General features: G+C 43.6%; 1 protein-coding gene across 1 annotated transcript; it reads left to right on the top strand.

The window, feature by feature from the left end:
* The first annotated feature begins 994 nt into the window (after window positions 1-994).
* Window positions 995-26381, top strand: RMDN1 (regulator of microtubule dynamics 1). Its single transcript, XM_073679539.1, has 10 exons — window positions 995-1213; window positions 7240-7357; window positions 12843-12930; window positions 13609-13768; window positions 14090-14179; window positions 21329-21384; window positions 21571-21658; window positions 24032-24062; window positions 25566-25699; window positions 26243-26381. The coding sequence occupies exons 1-10, from the start codon at window positions 1118-1120 to the stop codon at window positions 26291-26293; spliced, it is 912 nt and encodes a 303-aa protein (XP_073535640.1). The 5' UTR covers window positions 995-1117; the 3' UTR covers window positions 26294-26381.
* The last annotated feature ends 1030 nt before the right edge of the window (window positions 26382-27411 follow it).

The raw sequence follows: 27411 nt of genomic DNA, 5'->3' as shown, positions 1-27411 counted from the left end.
TACAGTGATGCGTAATCCATGCGGTCTAATGCAAGTCAATGGCAGCGAAAATGCAGCACTTCCGCAAAATAATTGGTAGTGCTGCGTTTTTTTCCGCAATGATAATCCGCAGCGGAAATTTCCGCAGCACATGCGGATTATCATTGGGGAACATGGCAGACCTTCTACCATGCGTTTTTTAAGGTTTCTGCAGCGGTTTTGCCGCTGCGGAAACGCTTAAAAAACGCATCGTGGGCACACAGCCTGACTGGGCGGGAGGGAAAATGTTTCCTCAAGTTCTCCAGGTAAAAGAAAGAAGGAACAAAGAGAGAATTCCCCTCCTCCCAGAAAAAAAACAAGCACATACCCCGTGCTCCTCCCTACAATGCAAGACATCACCCCACCAGCTAAAAAATTGCACAGCTATGCAAAACTAAAACTTCACGTTTATGGGTCTGCCCCTCCCCCAGTCATGTTCCCTCCTTCGCTTATGGCTTCGGGGAAGTCTGTAACAAGGTGGATTCTTTGGGACTTGTTCGCTGCGGTAACTCGCAGGTGCAATGAGACCCCATGCACTATATAATATATTTAGCTGTGTGACCATCGTCACGGTCAAAGTTGCAGTGGATATTACAGTGAGGAGCCATCAAAATAAGTGCAGGCTTGGAGAGAAGCTGCTGCAATGCAAGAGCAGAGTAGCTGTCTGCAGCAACCAATCAGATTCCTGCTTTAATTCTTCAAAGGTGCTTTTGGAAATGAAAGCAGTGTGCTGATTGGTTGATAGGAGTAACAGCCTCATTTTCAGTTTGCTTATTTCCCTCATTATCTATTAGAGGACGTTACAATGAGGAAGAGAACCACAAGTCCCAGGATGACCAAACTGCAGTTAATAGATGTTTTTAAGGGATATTATAATCAAGAAGCAGAGAATGGTAAGTCCCAGCATGCCTTTATTATAACAGGAGTCCTCGCACCCAGCCGAAGACAGAACTCCATGTCCCAGCAGCACTCACTCCTTCCTGGAGCCGCCGTCACCATGTGACCGTGACGTCACCCAAGGTCCTGTACCTGAATAGGAGACAGCCGTCAGCCGGAGTACACACAGGATCACAGCGGTGACAGAGCTCAGAGGAGCAGCATGGCGGCGGGGGCGCGGAGCACAGTGCTGAGCTGGGGACAGCGCGTACACCGCGGGCTGACGGGCAGGAGCTGCTCCCGGGCTGTGTGCACTCATGTAAGAGGGCTGGGGGTGTACGGACTACAACTCCCAGCATGCACTACTACAGAGAATGCCACAGAGAATGCTGGGGGTTGCAGTTCCTCAATACCAGGACTGTCACAGTTATATATGTACAATGTCACCTGTGTCTGGCAGAACCACAACTCCCATAGTGGAATACTATAGGACACTAACAGTTGGGTTTGTACCATGGCTTTCTGGGACTTGTAGTTCCACAATTATTTTCCCTTTTCTTGGTTTATCCAGCTGTGCTATGAGGGGTTAATAATATAATATGGAGACTGTGCATTACTGAGGGAATTTGCTGATTATTCCCTGTTGTCTAACCCTTCAGGACAGGAAAGTGTGTGTGTATATTATATATATATATATATTTTTTTTTTCATATTTTTCTTTGTCTTTTTCCATTTTTTTTTTTTTTATAGTTTTTTTTTTTTTTTCATGCTATATTTTCTATATTAGATTTTTCTTTCATGACATGTTGTATGTTCCCCTGCACATTAACTTATTAACTCATTATTGACTTATTAACTTTTTATGGGGAGGATTAGAAAAAGTTAAAATTCCGTATTTCCCCCCCGCAATGCACTCTGAGTGTTCATCGCCATGTTCCTAGAAACTACAAAAACCTTTGCCGTCAGCCTGTATCTGCCCCCCGGTGTCACATGGATGTTACTAGTGATTTACTAGTAAATGTAGTGCTGTACGGCTGCAGAAATAAGGTTGTTAGTATTGGATTTAATCCTGATTTCAGTACTGTTCAGATCTTTACAAGCGCCATAGATCTGAGTACTGGAGCACGGGCCCCGCTCAGTGACCATAGAACTCATCGTTGTTTGACATCGGTGTCAGACTAAGGAGTCAGCGATTAGTCAAATAAATTCCCCACTTGAGAACATCACGATTCTGATCAGAATAGTACAGCTGATTTCTGCCTCCATTTCAGCGGCTTCATTATGGGACAGGGCACAGCAGGAAGACGGGCGCTGCAGAACTGGTTGGAAGTTGAATAAAATATTATTTTCAATCCGATGTCTTATTCCAGAGAAATCCATATTTTTCTTGATATGTAAATGAGCTGTTAAGATCTATGGGCCGGACATAGATCTCCCTGAGAACCTGCCTCCAGAACTTATTATAAATTAAAGGAGGTGTTACCAGTATGAGACATGTAATGACTGACAGTCTGCTCTCACTGCAGAGCTGTGTGTGCTTACTAACATAGTACAGCAGAACTAAACTTTTTCTCATTGTAACACATTTGCAGCTCTCTTCTCATGGTGCTGTCAGCTCTACTGTACTGCCCTTTCCCCCCCACACAGTGGCTGCCTGTGAGAACTATGCAGATGTGCTTGTAATGCAGTGAGATCAGGAGAGCAGACTGTCAGTCATTACATGTCTCACCCTGGTAATGCCCTCTTTTAGGTAAAATAATCTCTAGAGAAGGGTTCTCAGGGCGATCTATGTCTGGCCCATAGATCTTAACAGCTCATTAACATATCAAGAAAAAATATGGATTTCTCTGGAATAGGACATCAGATGACAGATATTTTCTTCAGCTTTATGGAGGGTTGATTCTACAGACAGACTACCATTATGCAGGAGCATGTGAGGAGTAAAGAGGCTGTTTTATGCGGTGATGGGAAATGGAGGAAAGTTTGCAAGATCAAACTTGTGACTACTAGGTGAGTTGCCCGGGGCGTTATCCTGTACAGGCTGAGCACGCTCTGTACACGCTCTGCCATCTACAACACCCCTCCCCCCATTAACCCTACACAGAAAAACTTGAGCTGAGCTGATAATTCAGGTACAAGACCCAGCTGTGTACAGGGAATCGCCTAAGTGTGGAGGTCTCCACTGTAGCTGCTCCGTCTCCCTGCAACTTCTCCTGTGGGCTCAGGCTAGTAAAATAAAGACTGGCACAGTATTCCTGGGAAATATCTGCAAGAGTGAAGTGCCCCCTCGCCTCCACTATGCGCCCTATAAGAAATGACTCCCCCCCCCCCCCCCCCTTTCCATTTTGTGCTCCAACTCCTGTCCTGTGTGTCATGAAAATGTCCAGGTCATTTCCATTATGTTGCCATGTAGAGCTCTGTGTCCATACTATGTGCCTCCAGCCTGCAAAGGCTTGGCCAGAAGCAGAATCGTGCTTCATTGCCGATTAAAAAGTAAAAAAATAATTTACTAATACACTTTATGGTTCTTATCTGCTCAGATAATCCTATTCATGAGCCCCTCTTCTGGTTGTATCTTCTTATTTGTCCCAAAGCGCTTCCTCTTTATCTGTTGGCACAGAGAATGGCTCGGTACATGAGCTAAGCCAGCCCCCTTCATAACTGCAATAGGAACTACAGGTCGCCCTGCAGACAATAAGCAGTACTTGGGACATTTGTTTCTAGTAACATGGGAAAACCTAATTCAGGATCAAATCCACAGAGTAATCTGCACGTCTTAGTTGTGGATTTGCCCCAGGTTACTCCATTTGCAAAGCTCAGGACTGACTCCATAGCCGGCCTGCTGCAAATCCCCGTCTAATTCTGTAAGACTTGCAGATTTTGCAATGGATTTGTTAAAGTATAAGTATAGAAGTAGACGGCATAAAATAGTGTGGTTATTTTGGATGGTAAAATTGTAATTTATTGTTTTAATATTAAATAAAACAAGGGCTAATAGCTAGATGTGTGCCAGGAGGACACTGTTTAGAAGCAAAAAATGAAGTGTCCGCAGAGTCTATGCAGCTCTTTGGATTAGGCCACAGCCCCACTATGAGTATTTGGTCAGTATTTAGTCAGTATTTTTTCTCAGGAGTGGGAGCCAAAACCAGGTGAGGCACAATCAGAGAAAAGGTATAATAGAAACAAGTCCCCAATTCTGCATTTATCACCCACTCCTGGTTTTGGCTCCCACTCCTGAGAAAAAATACTGACCAAATACTGATAGTGGGGCCGTGGCCTTAATATGTATCTCCATATATCTGGGGGCTGGGACGTGTCAGGTGCTGCCACATTGTTCAGTCTCAGGAGATCCGCTGTAACCCTGGACATTGGAACTGTGTAAGTACATCGGCTCCTCTCTGCTGATAACAGGAGATATGGGCTGACTGTGGTAGTGGTGGATCATGGCTGCAGTGTAATCGGCACAATGTCAATGCCCTCCCCGGGTTTACGCTTCCTTGGACTTCATATTGCACAGGCGAAGCGCACAGTAGACCTGTAAGTGCTTTTACTGCACTCTGCAGCTTTCCCTGCTGGTTGTGGACATCACCTCTGGTCAATGGGCAGATGACCCATCCAAATCAGCAGCACCCTCATGCTGAAGTCTCTAATGCTACGCTGCGTCAGAAAACCCCTTTATTGTGCAGGATTTGGGGAAATAAAATACAGGGTGGTCCAAAAGTAGGTGGACAGAAAATAATAACATTTATTTTGATTTATATATAAAATTATATTTACTAACTCAAGCATAACATTGACAATTACATTTTATTCTGAGCAATAATACAAAAGCCCTTAAATTTTATCAACGCAGGTGCTCAAACTGTATTCCATTACAATTTGCACAGCTTTGAAGACTGCCTCTTTGCACAAGTCTCTTTGGGTATTAATTTCTTGAAATGCATCTCTTATGTAATTTTTCAAGTCACTGGCACTTTTTGGTTTTCGACCATAAACTTTGTCCTTGAGTACCCCCCAAAAGAAAAAATCCATTGGGATCAAGTCTGGTGAACGTGCCGGCCAATCAAGTGGGCCTCTTCAGCCAATCCATTTATTAGGAAATGTTTCATCAAGATACTCGCGGACTGCTCTTGAATAATGTGGAGGGGCCCCATCTTGTTGGAAATAAAGGTCATTTGAATTAGGCTGTTGCTGTAACTGGGGAACAACTTGATTTATTAGAATTTCGAGATACTTATCTCCTGTGACTGTTCCATCAAAAAATATTGGTCCTAAAACACCTAAACTTGAAATACCACCCCAAACATTGACACCAGGCTCATTTAGTTGTTGCTCTAATGTTAAATGCATGTTCTCATTATACCAGTAAATACAATTATGTCTGTTAATATGGCCGAATAATTTGAAAGAAGCTTCACCACTCCACATAATGTTATCTAAAATTACTGGATTTGATTTGATAAATCTCCCCCTTCATAACATTATTACTCTTTCTGTCCACCTACTTTTGGACCACCCTGTATATTGTGTAAACGTATAGTCGTAATAAAGAACGGTTAAAGTCGGATATGGCGCCTGTCACTGGAGTTTTGATGAAGGTGCATTCAGACAGGCCGATCTCAACCCATTGGTGCTTGTCTACAGAGGCCGAGTACTGATGGGAACAGAATGATTGTTCTGTCGTGTTTTCGGCAGCACACCGTCCTGTGTATACAGGACACGTGCTGCAGAGAACACAATCCTGTGCCGGTATCAATATTACAGTCACTTGAAGAACGAGCATTATACTTGTCCGTCAGATGGTCACCGGCATGTTTACACTGTCTGACAATCTGTAACAAGCCTTCTTATGAACGTATATTCTCCGATTCTCCGCCCGTCTGAATGCACCTTTAGGCTGAATTCACACATTTGTGTTTCGTGGTCTGATTATGAAGTGAAATGTACGGACCGGTCGAGGTTCTCCTGACCCAAACTCGACAGCCTCATATATGCCTTTGAGGCTGTTGAATTTGGATCATAAGACCCTCGGCCAGCCGGCCTGTTCATCGTAGTCCGTCCTTAGACCGCGAAACACAGATGTGTAGATCCGGCCTTAGTGACGTCATCCGACCACACATGCCAATTATAATGCAGCTTTACTAGACCGTACATCGATCACCATCCAAGTAAGTGATCTCCGCTCCGGAGGGGGCTGTGCGGCTACACCGGATGTCTTAAGCTTATTGCACACAGAGATTCAATGCAAAGTGTCTTAAAGCAGGTTACAAAACTCAGAGAACTATGAAAGAAAGAAAAAATCTCCTGGAAATGATGTAATGTATTAAGTCTGTGTCTCCATTTACACCACCTTCTCCATTGCAGATTTCATCATGTTTATAAGAGAAGCCGCAGAAGTCAGAGAGTTACCTATTATAAAGTGTTCAGCACAGAGTTTCTTTTATTTTGAGGCGTTCTCTTTGAGATACTTTCAGTTTTCAAGTCCATTTTAGAGACTTTTCTGCAACCTCCTAAGGCTGTGTGCACACGTCACGTTTATACCATGAAAAACACAGCGTTTTACTGTCCCAGGACAGTGAATGGGATTCCTGAAATCTCATACACACGTTGCTTATTTTTTCCTTGCCGATTTGAAAGCAGTTTCATATCTGCAGCCGGTCAGTTATTTCAGCATTTTTGCAACTTTTTTTTTCACCCATTCTAATGACTGGGAAAAACCGCAAGTAAAAACGTGTGTTTTATTTATATATAGCATTTTTCCTGCCAAGAGACATGTTTTTAATGCAGAAATGTTTGCAACAAATACTTAACGTATGCACATGCCCTAATGATCCAGAATATTGGATAATCTTGTTTCCATCAGGTCCTGTTCCTACTGGATTAAAAGCCAAAAACACCATAACTGATATTTGTGTAGGTTCCTTTGGGTAATATATTGGTATATTCTTTGGAAATGCAGGAATGGATCTTCTGAAACAACCTGTAAATCAGGGCTGTGGAGTCGGAGCCCATTTTGGTGGAGTTGGTATAAAATGGACCAACAGCAGTTCAATGCAGTTTGCGGGGAATATTTTTTTCATAAGAATTTGGGAAAGTAATGAAATGTCCTATTCCTGCTCTAAGGGTCTAGACTTTTAGCGGAGATAAATCTGTGCTACAGTAAATTTATCACTTAAACATGAGCCATGTATGAGGGAGTCAGTGTCAAGGAAATTGAGGAGTCGGAGGTTTGGCTTACCGACTCCACAGCCCTGTCCTAAATACCGGACTGGAATCAGAGTGATGGGGACTCTGCGTGCACATCTCTGCCCTGCATATAATGTCTTCTGTCTATTTCTGCCTTAGGTACCAAGGAAAAGGGCTTTATTGGAGAAGGGTCTTGTGTGGTCATCCTTGTCTTTGCTTGCCATTGGATCCTACAGATGGAAACATAGACATGCCGTAGTATATGCCAGTATTAAAGGTAAATTTATAATTTGTGTATTATTAAATTGATTTATTTTTTTTTTTTTTTATAAACTTTCCTGGTGCAGCCAAATTGGAGGCACGTTTTCATGCCTTATTGACATGCTGCGGCAAGTTAAAGGGGTTTTCCACTTTTAAAAAAGTGGAACCCAATTGTCAAATGTTGCCTGTCAAAAAAACAAACAAACAAAATCGGACAGTGCTGACCCACCCCAGGTCCAGCAGCGGTGATGTCGCATCAACTGCTCAGCCCAGGTAGATGGCACGTCAGGTAACAATTGGGGTCCACTTTTCTAATTGTGGAAAACTCCTTAAAATGGTTAGTGTCCATAGGCTATAGTCTCTGTCTATAGAAAGCGAGTCCTGCCCCCTCTGGAAGCGACAGGAGATGCCCACAGAACGTATCTCTGTATACAACATTACAATCTGGCTTCGTCTATGTAACTAGATTGAACGCTCATTTCTTTAGGGAGAAAAGGGTCCTGTCCTCCAGATGAGAGGGGATACTGCCTAACCCCTGACTGACTGTACTCTCTGTCTTTTTGCCAGGACCACAGCAAGTTCATTCCCCTCTGTTTCTCTAATATAAAGGAGAAAAGAGAAAAAAGTTAGTATAAAATACCATAGGTACAGATGGGACCTGTGCCCGCCTCTTAAGTGACACGAAGCCAAACTATGGTTTCCTGTGTCCCCCCAATGAAGCACCCGAGAAACAGAAAATGTCATTTATGTGTCTGCTCGAGCTGCTTATCTGAATACTGAAGTATTTAAAAAGAAAAAAAAAAAAGTATATATAGGATCATGATAAAAGAAACCCTTTGATCTTACTTCCAGAGCCTTATTTACATCCATTGTTTCCCCTCAAAAATAGATTAGGAACCAACAATCTCTGTACATGGACCTTTAGTGTGCACGATTATCGGGAACAAGCTTCCCTAGGAACACTTGTTTATGACGCGCCCCCTGGGCCGTGGGGTACCCGGTGCCGGGCCGGTGGATGCTGGGTGTTGTAGTCACAGTGGCGGTGACCCGGTCCTTGACCCAAGGCGGTCAATCCAAGGGAGATTATATGTATAGGTTTTATTAAAGAGTCCGACTACGCCACCTGTGGAATGCGGCTAAAGGGGCCGCCGCTGCGGAACAGTCCTCTGAAGCTTGTGGTATTGCAGCAAGGATGTTATGACTCCCCACAGGAAGAGTTAGCTTCAGGGCAGGGTGTGGATGATGGTGGTTGTGCATGGTGTCGTAGTGCAGTAATAACCACAGAGTCAGTATAGTGCAGTCCCAGGGTCTTTACTGATGACAATTAGGCAATCCTGGATTGGGGTACTGGCTAGAGGTAAGAGTCCAGTCAGCCTGGAAGCAAACATAGAGTCCTCCTTGCCAGGTGAAGTTGTAAGCCTCCCCTTCTCACTATACTCTTTGGCTTTGCTGCTTGTAGCTGTGCTATAGTCCACGTCCCTGAGTGGAATGTTCTGTTCTCACCCGTACGGCTTGCAGCTCGGGCCTTATTCATGCGTTGCTCCTACGTAGCGGTGCTGGTCCCTCTGTGCTGCTGAGCCTCCGGGCGTCTGATGGGGCCAGGAGGCCTGCAATCTCCTGCCCTCCAGTTTCTACTGCTGGGCCTTTAGTGCCCCACAGCCTCGGACTCCGGTGTCCGGTTCTTCTGTGTTTCTCTAGCTAGGACGAGCTACCTCAGCTCCAGTCCCTAGCTCTTGTCTCCTCGACGTCCTAAACTCAACTCCTCACACTAAGACTAACTAACCCCGCCCCCAGATCTCAGTTGCCAAGGGGAGTGGACTCCCCTTGCTGGTCTGGAGCCAGGAAAGTGTTGCATGTTTAGCATCCCTGACTAGGGGATCCCTGCTTGCTTCCAGGCATGGCATTACCTCTTTTTAGGGAGGCAAAGCCACTGTGGCAACCGGACCCCTGGGGTGCCACATTTACCTATCTTTGTGCAGTGTAAACAGGCTTTCGATCAGCCAACAAAAGCAAAATATTTGCTTAAAAATAATGGTTCTTGGCAGCACATAGCGTTGTGTAACCAGGACATGTGCCGCCGAGAAAAATGTCTGTGTTCATAGACTGAGAAGAGCGGCCAGCCTGTGTAATCAGCCTAGTAAATGACCATCGATGGACAAATCTGTAGCCGATCAGCGGTTGTTTATCCCGGTAATCATGACATTTATACTCAGCCTAATGTTTCAAATGAAAAAATATCAATTGACTGTAGAGATAGGAAACTACAGGTAGAGTTCATGTTAGTTGTCAGTAGCGGAAGAAATGTATTACGCAGGATAGATTGAGTACAAGCTGGATTATATTGGAAGAACAAAAGGCTTTGGCCCTGAAACGCATGGCCTTCTGTTATTCCAATATAATCCTGCTTGTACTCATTACCTCCAGGGTTATTATTATTTATTGTTATAGCGCCATTTATTCCATGGCGCTTTACATGTAAAAAAGGGGTGTATATATACAAAAACAATTACAATAATCTTGAACAAAACGTGACGGCGACTGGTACAGAAGGAGTGAGGACCCTTCCCGCGAGGGCTCACAATCTACAAGGGATGGGTTAGGATACCGTAGGTGAGGGTAGAGCTGGTCTTGCATCGGTATGTAGAGCGAGGGGTTACTGCAGGTTGTAGGCTTGTCGGAAGAGGTAGGTCTAAAGGGTTCCGTTTGAAGGTTTCCACGGTAGGCGAGAGTCTGATGTATTGGGGTAGAGTGTTCCAGAGTAGGGGGGATGCACGGGAGAAATCTTGTATGCGATTGTGGGAAAAGGAGATAAGAGGGGAGTAGAGCTGGAGATCTTGTGAGGATCGGAGGTTGCGTGCAGGTATGTATCGGGAGACTAGGTCACAGATATATGGAGGAGACAGGTTGTGGATGGCTTTGTATGCCGTGGTTTGGGTTTTGAACTGGAATCTCTGGGCAATGGGGAGCCAGTGAAGGGATTGACAGAGAGGAGAGGCCGGGGAATAGCGGGGGGACAGGTGGATTAGTCGGGCAGCAGAGTTTGGGATAGATTGGACGGGTGCGAGAGTGTTGGAAGGAAGGCCACAGAGCAGGAGGTTGCAGTAGAGGCGGGAGATGATGAGGGCGTGCACTAGTGTTTTTGCAGATACGTGGTTGAGGAATGTGCTAATCCGGGAGATGTTTTTTAGTTGAAGTTGGCAGGATGTGTAAAGGGTTTGGATATGTGGTTTGAAGGAGAGATCAGAGTCCAGGGTTACCCCAAGGCAGCGAGCTTGCGGGACTGGGAAGAGTGGACAGGTATTGACGTTGATAGATAGGTCAGATGGGGGGGATGAATGAGATGGGGGGAAAGATGATGAATTCTGTTTTATCCATGTTAAGTTTTAGAAATCTAGCAGAGAAGAAGGATGAAATTGCAGACAGACATTGTGGGAATTTGGTTAGTTAGGAGGCGATATCAGGTCCAAAGAGGTAGATCTGTGTGTCATCAGCATAGAGATGATACTGAAAGCCGTGAGACTCTGAGCAGTCCCAGGCCAAAGGTGTAGATAAAGAAGAGCAGGGGTCCTAGAACTTGGGGGACACCAACAGATAGGGGATGAGATGAGGAGGTGGTGTGAGAGTGGGAGACACTGAATGTCCTGTCTGTTGGGTATGAAGAGATCCTTGATAGGGTCAAGTCTATGATGCCAAAAGATGAGTCTGTAGTAAGAGGGAATGGTCCACTGTGTCGAAGGCAGATGACAGGTCTAGGAGGAGGAGGACAGAGTAGTGTCACTTGGATTTGGCAGTTAGTATGTCATTGGTGACTTTAGTCAGGGCGGTTTCAGTAGAATGGTGCAGTCGGAAACCAGATTGGAGGCGGTCAAAGAGAGAGCAGGAGGAGAGGTGGGAGGACAGTTCAAAATGGACGTGTTGTTCGAGTAGTTTTGAGGCGTAAGGGAGAAGCGATATGGGGCGATAGCTAGTCAGAGAGGATGGGTCAAGGGAGGGCTTTTTGAGGATGTGTGTGATCAAGGCATGTTTGAAGCATGAGGGGAAGATGCCAGTTGTTAGTGACAGGTTGAAAAGGTGGGTTAGGGTTGGGATGAAGATAGTGGTAAGGTTGGGGATGAGGTGGGACGGGATTGGGTCAAGTTCACAGGTGGTGAGGTGTGATTTGGAGAGTAAAAAGGAAAGTTGATCTAATGGTGGAGAAGTTGGTTTTGAAGGAGGAGGATTGAGTAGGTGTGAGGAAGGGCTGTGGGGACTTTAGGCAAAAGCTTTGTCAGGTGGTGTCAATCTTCTGCTTGAAGAATGAGGCAAAGTCTTTGGCTGAGATAAGAGGAGAGGGAGGAGGCGCTGGGGGGGCAGAGGAGAGAATTGAAGGTGTTTGAATAGCTGTTTAGGGTTGTGAGACAGGGAGGATATGAGAGATGAGCATTATGTTTGCTTTGCTGCAGTGAGTGTGAACTTGAAGGTAATGAGGGACTGTTTGAATGCGATGAAGTGCTCATTGGAGTGGGACTTTTTCAATCTACGCTCAGCAACCCTGGAGGCCCGTCGCAGTTCTTTAGTTAGGTTGGTGTGCCAGGGTTGCCTGTTGATTGTGCAAGCTTTGGTATGTGTGAGGGGGGGCGACCGAATTGAGAGCTGCAGCTGTTGTGGTGTTATATAAAGCGGCAGCAACATCTGCGTCATGTAAGGAACTGATGTCTGTAAAAGGGAGGAGGGATTCAGAGAGTGAGTGTAGGTCAAGGTGTTGATTTCTGTGAGGGTATGCAAATTTTTCGGTTGGGGATTGTGGCCCTGGAGAGGAGAGGGTAGAGAATGTAAGTAGGTTGTAGTCAGAAAGAGGGAGGGGTGAGTTAGAGAGGTTAGATAGGGAACAGAGGCGGGTGAAGATGAGGTCCAGAGTGTGGCCATCTTTGTGAGTGGCTACGGAAGACCATTGAGTAAGGCCGAAGGAGGAAGAGAGGGATAGAAGCTTAGAGGCAGCTGAGAGAGAAGTGGCAATGGGGATGTTGAAGTTGCCCATGATGATAGTGGGGATGTCAGCCGAAAGGAAATGAAGTAGCCAGGGTAATGCATTTCTTCCGGTACAGACACAGAATACACCTTCAGCGCTGATGTTTCTTTTCTCTGTGGTCGAAACTCTACTCTCTTCCATGTAGGACACCGTAGGATGATGGCCCTGGCCTGAACCAGATCTCTGTACCTCATACAATCATATACTGACTTTGTGCCCATCATTAGCACAACTGGTAAAGGTGAGCGCTCTGCTTCTCACCTACCTTCCTCTCCATACTTACAGATCACTCTGCTCGGATAGGAGAAAAAAAAGCAGCTATCTCCTACCTCTCCAGCCATTCTGGGTGTGTGCCGGGGCCCAAATTTGGCTATTTACACCTGTCTGTAAAGCCTTCCTTACTGTTATACCTGCATAGTCTATGTACCAAATAACCTGATTTATCAAAGTAGCAAGGACTCAGTCCATTGATGGTTTTCCTTTTCTGTTTAAGTTGAAGATGTGAAGGAACGAGCAGATTATCTTTATGGAAGTGGCGAGACCGAGAAGTTATATGAATTTTTGAGCCAATACCAGGACAGGTAATATTGGCAGAGTTTCACCATGTTGAGAATTAGTATTGTGAATACCACAGGCAGGGCTTCATGCAGCAACTACCAGGTGACCAAGAAAATACAAGTACAATATAGAGGATGTGGTGTGACATGTTCATGAAATGTTTTGCAATGTTCCTCTGGGAAATTGAAAGTTCAGAAAGCCTGTGTACAGAGGTAAGAGATATAGGCCGTGCAATGCTCCTAAGTCTACCTATGCTAACATGCACTCTATTCATGGAGCAACTTTCGCCCCCTGTCAAAGGCCTCTCTCCCAGCCAAACCTCCTGCTTTGCATTGATGATTGGGCAAACACTCGAAGATGTTCTGAGTCATATTGCAAGGCCCTTTAAAGAGTTGATTGCTACTACCAGCAGTTGGCAATGGAGGCTTTGCTCTCTCTGTACCGATTTGATTATGAAATGTTTCCTCACCTTCAATGATGTATCTACATTAATAGCTGTGAATAATTGGATGCGCTCTACTGACCTACAATCAGGGATCAGTGAGTAGGTGCTCCAGCTGTTGTAACACTACAACTCCCAACAGCAACATTCCCTAATGGAGAATGCTTAGAGGTGTAGTTTCTCGACAGCTAGAGTGCTAAAGGTTGCTGACTCCTTATCTAAATTCAGTCCTAATCCCATGTTTTTGTCTCTTATTTAGTAGTGATGCTGAAATTCTCTGGAGACTTTCCCGCGCTACTAGAGATGTGGCTCAGCTCAGCAAAACTTCCCCGAACGACAAGAAACGACTGGTGTATGAATCTCGAGATTTTGCCCAAAAAGCCTTGGAAATAAACGAGTCCTGCTCTCCAGCACATAAGGTCAGGAAACAGTTTATGAAGTTCTCTATGGGGGTCATTACAGAGTGGGGTGCCTAATTTAGGACCCCTGTATCGGTCAAAGCAGAGAGGCACTACAAAGATGTCCGTGTACTGCTGTATATACGGAAGGCAAGGAAAGGCAGGAGAGTGCTGGTATAGTGCGGGTATACAACCCGGCTACACGCTGCTGCGTTACTGTGCACAGAATAACACCATGCTGTGCATTCTCCATCCTCCATGTACAATGTACATTACAAATATGCCATCTATTAGGAAATATGTAACCTGATAACTTGCTTGCGTATACGATTTCCTTTCCAGTGGTATGCCATATGTCTTAGTGAGGTGGGAGATTATGAAGGCATCAAAGTGAAAATCGGAAATGCCTACATTATACGGGATCACTTTCAGGTATAGTACATCAGGAAAGAACTGTATAGTTTGTGTGGACAAATATATGGTACAGAGTCCATGTATGAGACCTATCACTAGGGGCAAGAATAAATCTGTACAGTGATCGTGGACATTATGGAACTACGGTGGGTACGGAAAGTATTCAGACCCCTTTACATTTTTCACTCTTTGTTTCATTGCAGCCATTTGGTAAATTCTAAAGAGTTCATTTTTTTTCTCAATAAAGTACACTCTGCACCCCATCTTGACTGAAAAAAAATAGAAATGTAGAAATTTTTGCAAATTTATTAACCCCTTCGCAACCCTGGGATTTTCCCTTTTTGCATTTTCGTTTTTTGCTCCTCTTGTTTCCAGAGCCATAGCGTTCTTATTTTTTGGTCAATATGGCCGTGTGAGGGCTTATTTTTTGCGGGACGAGTTGTACATTTGAACGACATTACTGATTTTACCATATCGTGTACAGGAAAAAAATTCCAAGTGCGGTGAAATTGCAAAAATAGTGCAATACCACAGATGTTGTTTTTCTAATTTTTTTTTACCACGTTCACTGAATGCTGAAACTGTCCTGCCATTGTTATTCTCCCGGTCATTACGAGTTCGTATACACCAAACATGTACAGGTTCTTTTTTATTTAAGTGGTGAAAAAAATTCCAAAGTTTGCAAAAAAAAAAAAGAGAAAAAAAAAAAATGGCGCCATTTTCCAAGACCCGTAGCGTCTTCATTTTTCGGGATCTGGGGCCGGGTGAGGGCTTATTTTTTGCGCACCGAGCTGAACTTTTTATTGATACCATTTTGGGGTAGATCCTCTGTTATTGCATTTTATTGCTATGTTGTGGCGACCAAAAAACGTAATTCTAGCTTTTTAGATTTTTTTTTTTTTTCTCGTTACGCCGTTTACCGATCTAATTAATTCTTTTTTTATATTGATAGATCGGGCGATTCTGAACGCAGCGATACCAAGTGTGTGTGTGTGTGTGTGTGTGTGTGTGTGTGTGTGTGTGTGTGTGTGTTGTTTTTTTAATTTTATTTTGAATGGGGCGAAAGGGGGGTGATTAAAACTTTTTGTTATATTTTTTTTTTCATTTTTTTTTTCATATTTTTAAAAACCATTTTAATTTTTTTCACTTTTTGCATGCTTCTATAGTCTCCATAGGAAGCTGCACTTGTCTGATCGCCTCTGCTACATAGAGGTGATGAGCAGATCACCTCTATGTAGCAGAAATGGTCCCGTGCTATGAGGGTCGACCACTAGGTGGTGCTCATAGCGATCAGCACATGACAACCACTGGTGTCTGCTGCAGACCCAGGGTTGTCATGCCCGTGCATCTGTGACCCGCGATCACTTACCCCGATGGGCGGGGTAAGTGACGCGCTTCCGGCGCGGCGATGTTAAGTGCCGCTGTCAGAGATTGACAGCGGCATTTAACATGTCAACAGCCGCGGGTGGATCGCGATTCCACCCGCGGCTGTTGCGGGCACATGTCAGCTGTAATAATTAGCTGACATGTGCCCAGTTCAGTGTGGGCTCAGCGCCGGAGCCTGCGCTGAACAGGGGCTGACAGCCTGGTGCGTACTAATACGTCACAGGCTGTAAAGGGGTTCAAAAAGAAAAACTGAAATATCACATGGTCATAAGTATTCAGACCCTTTGCTCAGTATTGAGTAGAAGCACCCTTTTGAGCTAGTAGAGCCATGAGTCTTTTTGGGAATGATGCAACAAGTTTTTCACACCTGGATTTGGGGATCCTCTGCCATTCTTCCTTGCAGATCCTCTCCAGTTCCGTCAGGTTGGATGGTGAACGTTGGTGGACAGCCATTTTCAGGTGTCTCCAGAGATGCTCAATTGGGTTTAGGTCAGGGCTCTGGCTGGGCCAGTCAAGAATGGTCACAGAGTTGTTCTGAAGCCACTCCTTTGTTATTTTAGCTGTGTGCTTAGGGTCATTGTCTTGTTGGAAGGTGAACCTTCGGCCAAGTCTGAGGTCCAGAGCACTCTGGAAGAGGTTTTCATCCAGGATATCTCTCTACTTGGCCGCATTCATGTTTCCTTCAATTGCAACCAGTCGTCCTGGTCCTGCAACTGAAAAACACCCCATAGCATGATGATGCCACCACCATGTTTCAATGTTGGGATTGTATTGGGCAGGTGATGAGCAGTGCCTGTTTTTTTTCAGTGAAGATGGGGTGCAGAGTGGACTTTAATGAGGAAAAAAAATGAACTTTTTAGAATTTACTAAATGGCTGCAATGAAACAGAGTGAAAAATTTAAAGGGGTCTGAATACTTTCCGTACCCACTGTATATAAAGTTGATTGCCTAGCAGTCATTGACCCTAATCCCCCTATGTACAGTACAGACCAAAAGTTTGGACACACCTTCTCATTTAAAGATTTTTCTGTATTTTCAGGACAATGAAAATTGTACATTCACACTGAAGGCATCAAAACTATGAATTAACACATGTGGAATTATATACTTAACAAACAAGTGTGAAACAACTGAAAATATGTCTTATATTCTAGGTTCTTCAAAGTAGCCACCTTTTGCTTTGATGACTGCTTTGCACACTCTTGGCATTCTCTTGATGAGCTTCAAGAGGTAGTCACCGGAAATGGTTTTTCAACAATCTTGAAGGAGTTCCCAGAGATGCTTAGCACTTGTTGGCCCTTTTGCCTTCACTCTGCGGTCCAGCTCACCCCAAACCATCTCGATTGGGTTCAGGTCTGGTGACTGTGGAGGCCGGGTCATCTGGCGTAGCACCCCATCACTCTCCTTCTTGATCAAATAGCCCTTACACAGCCTGGAGGTGTGTTTGGGGTCATTGTCCTGTTGAAAAATAAATGATGGTCCAACTAAACGCAAACCGGATGGAATAGCATGCCGCTGCAAGATGCTGTGGTAGCCATGCTGGTTCAGTATGCCTTCAATTTTGAATAAATCCCCAACAGTGTCACCAGTAAAGCACCCCCACACCATCACACCTCCTCCTCCATGCTTCACGGTGGGAACCAGGCATGTAGAGTCCATCCGCTCACCTTTTCTGCGTCGCACAAAGACACGGTGGTTGGAACCAAAGATCTCAAATTTGGACTCATCAGACCAAAGCACAGATTTCCACTGGTCTAATGTCCATTCCTTGTGTTCTTTAGCCCAAACAAGTCTCTTCTGCTTGTTGCCTGTCCTTAGCAGTGGCTTCCTAGCAGCTATTTTACCATGAAGGCCTGCTGCACAAAGTCTCCTCTTAACAGTTGTTGAAGAGATGTGTCTGCTGCTAGAACTCTGTGTGGCATTGACCTGGTCTCTAATCTGAGCTGCTATTAACCTGCGATTTCTGAACCTGGTGACTCGGATAAACTTATCCTCAGAAGCAGAGGTGACTCTTGGTCTTCCTTTCCTGGGGCGGTCCTCATGTGAGCCAGTTTCTTTGTAGCGCTTGATGGTTTTTGCAACTGCACTTGGGGACACTTTCAAAGTTTGCCCAATTTTTCAGACTGACTTACATTCATTTCTTAAAGTAATGATGGCCACTTGTTTTTCTTTACTTAGCTGCTTTTTTTCTTGCCATAATACAAGTTCTAACAGTCTATTCAGTAGGACTATCAGCTGTGTATCCACCTGACTTCTGCACAACACAACTGATGGTCCCAACCCCATTTATAAGGCAAGAAATCCCACGTATTAAACCTGACAGGGCACACCTGTGAAGTGAAAACCATTTCCGGTGACTACCTCTTGAAGCTCATCAAGAGAATGCCAAGAGTGTGCAAAGCCGTCATTAAAGCAAAAGGTGGCTACTTTGAAGAAACTAGAATATAAGACATATTTTCAGTTGTTTCACACTTTTTTGTTAAGTATATAATTCCACATGTGTTAATTCATAGTTTTGATGCCTTCAGTGTGAATGTACAATTTTCATAGTCATGAAAATACAGAAAAATCTTTAAATGAGAAGGTGTGTCCAAACGTTTGGTCTGTACTGTACATGTTCAGGTTATGTCACTGGAGGGAGATGATCAGGTTATGGTCTTCTCAGGCGCCATTTACCACAGGGGAACAGCCCAGGAAACCCAAACCTGTCATTAGATAATAAGAAAAGACTGGGTCAGCTCACCACTTAGGGCAGGGAGGCTTCAGTAATCCTGGGAACTTGACGGATCGGCCAGAAAACTCCAATAGATTAACAGGAGAGGTATTGATCCAACGTGTAAAATATATCCCGAGCCTGTTTAACCCCTTTACAGCCTGGGGCGTAATAGTACGCACCAGGCTGTCACCCCCTGTTCATCGTGGGCTCCGGCACTGAGCCCACACTGAACTGGGCACATGTCAGCTGATTATTACAGCTGACATGTGCCTGCAACAGCCGCGGGTGGAATCGCGATCCACCCGTGGCTGTTAACATGTTAAATGCCGCTGTCAATCTCTGACAGTGGCATTTAACAGCGCCGCGCCGGAAGCGCGTCACTTACCCCGCCCATTGGTAACCCCGTCACGTGATCGCGGGTCACTGATGGGTAGGCATGACAACTCTAGGTCTGCAGCAGACCCCAGTGGGTGTCATGTACTGATCGCTATGAGCGCCGCCTAGTGGTCGGCGCTCATAGCACAGGAGTATTTCTGCTACATAGAGGTGATCTGCTCATCACCTCTATGTAGCAGAGGCGATCGGACAGTTGCTGCTTCTAGTCTCCTATGGAGACTATAGAAGCAAGCAAAAAGTGTAAAAAAAAAAAAAAAAAAAAGTTTAAAGCGCCCCATTCAAAATAAAATAATAATAAAAAAAAAACCCGCATTCACACATTTGGTATTGCCACATCCGGAAACGCCCAATCAATATAAAAAAAGAATGAATCCAATCAGTAAACGGCGTAATGAAAAGAAAATTGTAAACGCCAGAATTGCGTTTTTTGGTCGCCGCAACATTGCAATAAAATGCAATAACGGGCGATCAAAACATCGGATCTACCCCAAAATGGTATCAATAAAAACGTCAGCCCGGCGCGCAAAAAATAATCCCTCACCCGGCTCCGGGTCCTGAAAAATGGAGACGCTACGGGTCTTGGAAAATTGCACTTTGGATTCTTTTTTCACCACTTAAATAAAAAAGAACCTATACATGTTTGGTATCTACCAACTCGTAATGACCTGGAGAATAAGAGTGGCAGGTCAGTTTTAGCATTCAGTGAACGTGGTAAAAAAAAAAAAAAAAAAAAAAAAACATCTGTGGTATTGCACTCTTTTTGCAATTTCACCGCACTTGGAATTTTTTTCCTGTTTTTCCCGTACACAATATGGTAAAACCATTAATGTCGTTGAAAAGTACAACTCGTCCCGCAAAAAGTAAGCCCTCACACGGCCATATTGACCAAAAAATAAACACACTATGGCTCTGGGAACAAGGGGAGCAAAAAACGAAAATGCAGAAAAACGGAAAGGGTCCTTAAGGGGTTAAAACTTCACCTTTATTGGTAATAAATTAAAACTCCATATAGTAATTAAATAAAGCAGCAAACTTATGTGTTTCAGCAGGTAGCCTTAATCATAGTATAAACTACTTGCTACTTTATTTCATTACTGTATGGAGTTTTTAATTTATTATCAATAAAGGTGACGTTTTATTCAGGCTCAGGAGATACTTCTCATGCTGGATCAATACCTCTGGTGTCATTATATTTGTTATGATGATAGGCATACACATGGTTATATTGTTCAACTAACTGGACAAAATGGAGTGCTGACTTCAATGTATTTAATCAAGTATCATAACTTTATTATTCAGAGAAAAGTTTCTATATACAAAAGTAACATGCAATAAAAAGCGGTGAGCATAAAAAAGATATAATCTCCCTGGGAATAATAATCAAAGGCAAGGACTAATAAATTATGCACCAAAAAAAGGTTTTCACCAATTATAGGGAAATGGTTCAAGGTGCATATGAGCCTGACTCTATCTTACATTCCCCATGTATTAGTAACTTAGCAGCAAAGTGCATACTAGTAACAAGTGAGAAGTGTACCCATTATAAAGTGCAAGTGCTTATATCCCAGGGTACAGCCCTGACGCGCATTTCAAGTTTGCTTTCTCAAAAGGATACAAACATTGTTATTTTCCGATCACCCATGACAGCACCACAACGAGAGAGAGGGGATCCGCCCTTCCAGGACAGGAAACCTACAGAATTAAAGGGTGGCGCCTCTCCACCACCTCAGTTGGTTTCCTGTCCTTGAGGGGGAACCTTATTAAAACGGCGGCAGAAGAAAGAAGAGAAGATTATTCCCAGACCTGGGCCGGTCGGTTTCCAACAAGGCAGTCTCTGATGCAGCCGGCGCCAGGGACCTGGAAGCGCCATGGTGAGTCCAAGGGGGCCTGTTCCGTCGGATGGGCGCGAGCAGCAGCCGCACCATTACTTTATGGTGGCCTGGCAGCCGCGCATCCCGGTTGCGCAGGCTGCTATCCAGGAAATCGCGCCCTAAGACACGCCGGTGAAAAAAAGACGTAGTGGAGACCCATGTCTTCTAACATGTTTCCGGCTACTGATTTCCTTAGAAGTCAGGAAATTGTGCACCCTACTTTCTGTACTAATTCGGGGAATCCATGGCAGAACAATAAGAAAGTGGATGTCCGCATCAAGCATTATGTAAGGTTGCGATTCAGTCTTCACCTTGCACCTGCTATAGACACTATAGGCTTGATCTGGGATCTTCTGCTGTCCTTTCCTTTAGGAAAACTGTTCTTCAGGCTGTGGTCCCACCCTAACTTTAAAGTTTTTTCTCTGTAAATCTCTCGTTGTGGTGCTGTCATGGGTGATAGAACATTAAATTACTTACCGGTAATGTGATTTTCCTGAGCCCATGACAGCACCCTTATATTCCCTCCCATCACTGGTAGAAGTTGAACACTTCATTTCCTTCGTGGTGTTTGATTCACGCGGTGTGCAGATATAACTATTAAGTAGTGTCCTCTCATGCTCTGTAAACAACTGAGGTGGTGGAGAGGTGCCGCACTTTTATTCTGTAGGTTTCCTGTCCTGGAAGGGCGGATCCTCTCTCTCTCGTTGTGGTGCTGTCATGGGCTCAGGAAAATCACATTACCGGTAAGTAATTTAGTGTTTTGTCATTATATACTACTGACTCAAAGTTTCATTATAGAGAGCCATAGAGCTGAACCCAAAGGATGCCACCACTATTCATCTTATCGGCCTTTGGTACGTAAAAAAAAATATATATATATAGAATATCCCTTCTGCGTGACACATGGATCCTGAAGATTGGGGAACTTGTGATTCCAGCATTTTTTTTTACACCCAGTGATGAATGTGATTGGGCAGGTGTCTGCCTACACATTTCTGTCCCAAGATCTCCTTTGCAGTATTAAAGTATTTTTCTTTCAGGTGCTACATGTTTGCGGACTTACCCTGGTACCAGAAAAAAATAGCTGCAGCCTTATTTGCAGCTCCACCTTCTGTAACATATGACGAGGTAACAATACAGAGCATCCCTGGCACACAAACCTCACATACCCTCCTACTCCATTGCTGAAAAAAGGCCAAAGGCTCATTTATATTGAACATCACTCTCACCTTTCCATTAAAGGGGTTGTCCTCTTTCAGAAAACTTTGTTATAAGTCGCAGTATTATAAAAAAAAGACAACAACCCCTGAGTACTCTGCCTGGGTCCAGCGCCAGTTCTCTGCAGCAGCTCCAGTCTCTGTTGGCACTGCTGTCGTCCCGTCAATAGGGCTGCAGCCAATCCGTGAGCTCAGTGGCTACTAAGCTCAGTGATTGGCTGCAGCAATATTAGCTCTGCAGCCAAAACAGAAATTGGGGCAGCAGAAAACCAGCGCTGGACCCTGGCAGGGTAAGTAATATTCAGAATTTTTTTTTTTTCCTTTTGTATAAACTTCCGCAGCTTATAGCAGAAAATTTTCTGAAAGTGGACAACCCCTGTAAATATGGAAATCACAGTTATATCACGGAAATACAATAATATCCGTCATTTATTACATATTAATTTAAAAACCACAATTTAGTCCTCTAAAACAGGGTTCCCCAACTCCAGTCCTCAAGGCCCACCAACAGGTCATGTTTTCAGGATTTCCTTAGTATTACACAGGTGATAATTCCATCACCTGCACAGGCAATAATTCCATCACCTGTGCAATACTAAGGAAATCCTGAAAACATGACCTGTTGGTGGGCCTTGAGGACTGGAGTTGGGGAACCCTGCTCTAAAACACACAGAAAAAAAATCCCAAGGTAGCAGACTGCACCAGTCTCACATGCCTGCACATTATTGGTGGGAGGAATGGACAGCCAAGAAGAAACAAGTTCTCTTTATTATATGGCTTATGTCCTTGGATCCCTATTGTATTGTATTGCTGTGACTAAGAGCACTCTGCGTGATCGAAACGCGCAAGATTCTCTTCCCTGTTCCATGTGCTGGATCTTTTAAATATTTTTTCTTTGAAAATGAAGTGATTTTACTGAATTTGTAAGTGTTGGATTTCTCCTGTTTTTTTCCAATTGTATTTTTATATTTATGGGAGTCGCACCTCTTTTGGCTGCAGATTCCTCTTAATTCCTATTCTTCTTACTCCATAATTTGTACTCGTGAGATTAGCGCAGTCTCGCACAGTATGATACATATTTTTTGTGGCTCTTGTGATTTTTTTTTTTTCTTCTGTGTTTAGATCTCTAAATTGTGTTTTTTATTAATATGTAATGAATATGTAATAAATTATTGATTTTAAAGGCATCTTTCTGTGAGCGAATTGTAAAATTGTACCTTTCGACTGTTCTGCAACTTGTTTGGCGGCGATTTATGTCTAAATATGGAAGTCACACTGTCAAAACAAGAAGGAAATTAGGTTGGAACATACATCTAACCACCCGGTCAAGGACAGGCTTACACTGGATTTTTCCTGGATAACTTTATACTACTGCTATAAAATCGCCACCATAACTACTTCTACTGCCAGACTGACCTACCAGGTCTACAGAGCTGCTCTGCGGATTAGAAGGTGGGTCTCCACACTATGACCGCTATATGTAGCCTAAACTGCCTTTGTACGGTGCTCAGCGACAGAGTCACTTCAAGGAAACTTCCAGTTTTATCCACATGTCACAACCTACAGACCCACTATGAAGAATATGCCACACTTATCACAGGCAGGATACATGGCCACTAAAGCAAGCACGTCAGCTCTCCTGGGTATTTTAGGACACAATCGATGGCCTCTCCTCAGGAAAGACTATCAATATCTGGTTACTGAGGGTCAGACTCACATCTGTTTTGAAGGACTCTCTCACTGTTTACCAGGTACATTGATGGTTTTATATTCCCAGTGCGCAGTGTAACAGCTCTGTAATACCAGACACAGGCGCTAACAGAGGTATGGTACTATGTCTGGTAAAGACGACACTCGGGCCCTTCAATAAAACGTATAGTATGAAAAGTGAAAAAGATGTAGTTATAATAATGCAGCAAAAAGTGTCTGTACGGGGTTCTGGCCAACGTTTCAGGCATGCCTGTAGCGTATGCACATCTGTTCTCCTGCCTCGGCCATAAACGGTCTTATGATCCACTTGGAATACGTCTGTGCCGTGTTACTTTCATACTATAGCTGTTTTTTTTCTACCACTAAGCTCGACAGCTACTGTTGAGTGACCACCATATTACTCTCCTTCAATCAAGCGTGTCCCAGTTATTAGTCTGCACCCGCAGATCTTTACGTTTATACTGGATATTCCACATTCTCCTATATAACTGATCTACTGTATATTGTTCTACAGCTCAAGGATACATGGAGACTTGTGCTAATAGTTTGATACTTATTTTTGTTTTTTTTCCAGGCTTTAATATATTTTGAGATGGCGGAAGAAGGTAAATGACATTACAACGCTAATGTTTAGGGTTTCATTGTGTGTATGACTTGTATGAAAATATTATACATTTCTTTAAAACCCTCTCCAACACAGCAGCGTAATTCTCGCCATCATTATGGCCGAACACCTTAATTATAGTGGCTTGCAAAAGTATTCGCCCCTCTTGGCTTTTTATCTATTTTGTTACATTACAACCTGTGTTTTAAATATTTTTTGTAATCCGATTTGTTTGTGATTCATCAGCATTAGTCTACGTTAGTGAAGTGAGAAAAATATAGGCATAAATTAAATTTATGGGATCAAATAACCATCAAATGGAAAGAGCATGATACCACAACAAACCTGCCAAGAGAGGGCGCCCACCAAAACTCTCAGCCTAGGTAAAGAAGGTATTACTCAGAGAGGCAACATAGAGACCAAAGGTAACCCTGAAGGAGCTGCAGAGACTGGCGTATTTGTCCATATGACCACAATAAGCCGTACACTCGTAGAGGTGGCCTTTACGGAAGACTGGGCAGAAAAAAAGCCTTTATTTACACACAAAAATTGTAAGGCTCATTTTGAGTTTGCCAAAAGACATGTTGGGAGACTCCACAAATGTACGGAGGAAGGTGCTGTGGTCAGATGAGGCCAAAATTGAACTTTTTAGCCACCAAGGTAAACGCTATGCCTGGCGCCAAACTCATTACCCCAAGAACACCATCCCCACAGTGAAGCATGGTGGTGGCAGTATCATGCTGTGGGGATGTTTTTTTCCAGCAGCAGGGATAGGGAAAATGGTCTGAGTCGAGGGGAAGTTGGATGGTGCGAAATACAGGAATATTCTTGAGCAAAACCTGATTGTCAGTAATTTGAGACTGGGACTGAGGTTCACCTTCCAACAAGATAATGACTCAAAGCACACTGCTAAAGCAGCAGTCGAGTGGTTTAAGGGGAAACGTGTTAAAGCCCAGACCTTGATCCAATTGAGAATCTGTGGTCAGACTTGAAGATTGCTGTTCACCTGAGGAAACCATTAAACGTGAAGGAGCTGGAGCAGTTTTGCCTTGAGTAATGGGCAAAAATCCAAGTGACAAGATATGGAAAGCTCATAGAGACTTATCCAAAGCGACTTGCAGCTGTAATTGCCACAAAAAGGAAGCTCTATAAAGTACTGACTTTTTTGGGGGAGGAGAGGGGTGAATAGTTATGCACACTGACGTTTTCAGTTATTTTGTACTATTTGTTGTTTGCTTCACAATAAAAAGAAAACCAAATATTCACAGTTGTCGGCATGTTCTTTACATGAACTGAGGCAAACGCTCAAAAAAAAACAAAAACAAAAAAAAACAGGTGAAATTCCAGGTTGTGAGGTAGCAAAACACAAAAAATGTCAAAGTGGGGATGAATACTTTCGCAAGCCACTATTCGTATGAAATCTGTCCACAGAGCATAGATCCACATCATACAATGTATGAACTGAATATCTAAAATGTCTTTTTTTTCTTTTTAACTCTGGTAGTTGATCCAAATTTTTACAGTAAAAACCTCCTTTACTTGGGAAAGACGTATCTAAAGCTGAAGAACAATGAGACGGCTTTAATGTGGCTGCACAAAGCTAAGGAGTACCCTGTGCGGACAGAGGAGGATAAGGAGGTAACGGATGAATCTCTCGTATATATCCTAGCTTCAGATGTTTAGGCGTAACGTGTCCTGAATTGCAATAAGTTATATCATTTATCATGATCCCAACTCGATACAATCTTGTGCCATCCAAACATTTATCAGTTGTCATTTTTTTTCTTTTAATAGAAGATATTAACTTGTTTTTAAACCCATCTGTATAACCATTATGCTATTAGATCTGTTAGGACATTGCATTCAGCTTCCATCAAGGATACATTTGCCCTAGACTGATCTGCTCCTCTGGGAGTTTGGAACCCGTCTATTGTAGACGTGATTGAACAGTTACATTATGAGAAGTTTGTATACAAGGATTAAGTGATTTTTCAGCACTGGTGCTCCTCTTGTCCTTAGGCTGTCTATGGCATTGCACATAAATTGGGGATGATCTACACTACCATACCAATCCCATGCACAAGAAAGAAGCAGTTACTGCTAAAAGTTGACTTTTCTTTTCCTTAGCCCAGCCATATAAGTCACCTTGATTATAACCTATTTATATATTTTTTTTTATAGGTGCATAAGGAAGCTACTGCTATTTTGAAGTCATTCGGTGTAAACATCTGATTCTGCCTTTGATGTAACAGATTTTTTTTTTGTTGTTGTTGAACTTATTTTTTTAAATTGAATAATAAAATGAAAACTAGAATATTTACCATAATTCCCCTCACAATTTTTTTCATCTCGCCCTCTGGCCTGTCCATCCTTTAGTACCACACTTTCTCCATGGAATCATCTCCTAGCCGGGCATCTCTACTACCTTTTCTTCTGTGGATGTTTGACTTGTAGAAGACATCAGCAGCTCTTAGGATGTGGCTCTGAACAAGTTACCAACCCTAACATGAGAAGAACCTGAAGGTCTCTGAACAAGTTACTAACATAAGAAGAAGGTCTCTTCTCAAAGTGCAAAGATGTCAAGAGATGTAACTGCTGGTGCAGCACAAAGCGTGGGGAAGAGAAGGAAAAACCTGGACAGAATGCTGGGCAACTGGACTAGAAGCTACACCAGCAATGAGAAGTATGGAGAGGTCACATTTCACCACAGGGCTTGTCCTCTCTGGCAGGATGTGGAGTGGGAGGTTAGAGGTTGGCCTAGCAAGGACGACATGATTTTCTTTTTCATCCTAAAGTTATAGGCACAGAAAATTGGAGGGTAGGACAAATCTTCAATGGCGCTATAACTAAATTCTAACACTGTTGGATGCATTGGAAGTCTGAAGCCCTGGATCTACAAAAGGTCACGCAAAGAATAGCTAATATTCTGCATTAGCCATGTCTGATAATGGAACTCTGCCCTTTTAATTTCAGACACATCCTGTCCAAAAGTGACGCTGTTTCTGGGGAAAAATCAGAACTGTATTTGTTTTCCTAGTTCTGAACCATTGAAGGGGTTGTGCATTACTTCATAACCACAGTGTAATCAATTCAAGACCCCATATAAAATAAAAACAATCTATCCTCTCCTCACACCATTCCAGCTATGTCGACGCCGCTGTTGCCAGAGAATGACATGACTTGTGTCACATGGAGGCTGCAGCCAATCATTAGCCACTCTTTGGCTGCAGTTCATCAATATTCTGTCAGGGCGGACGTCTGCTCCGATGAAATAGTGAAGGCTCCTAATGACACAACAAAGTCGCAACACTATCCAGGAAAAGTGGTGCTGACATCGCTGGAAAGGTGGG

This window comes from Phyllobates terribilis, unplaced genomic scaffold, assembly GCF_046119375.1.
Source record: "Phyllobates terribilis strain yellow unplaced genomic scaffold, ASM4611937v1 Scaffold_4__5_contigs__length_816908805, whole genome shotgun sequence".
Lineage (NCBI taxonomy): Eukaryota > Metazoa > Chordata > Amphibia > Anura > Dendrobatidae > Phyllobates > Phyllobates terribilis.
Note: the sequence above shows the minus strand (reverse complement) of the source record. Positions and strands in the feature narration are given on the sequence as shown.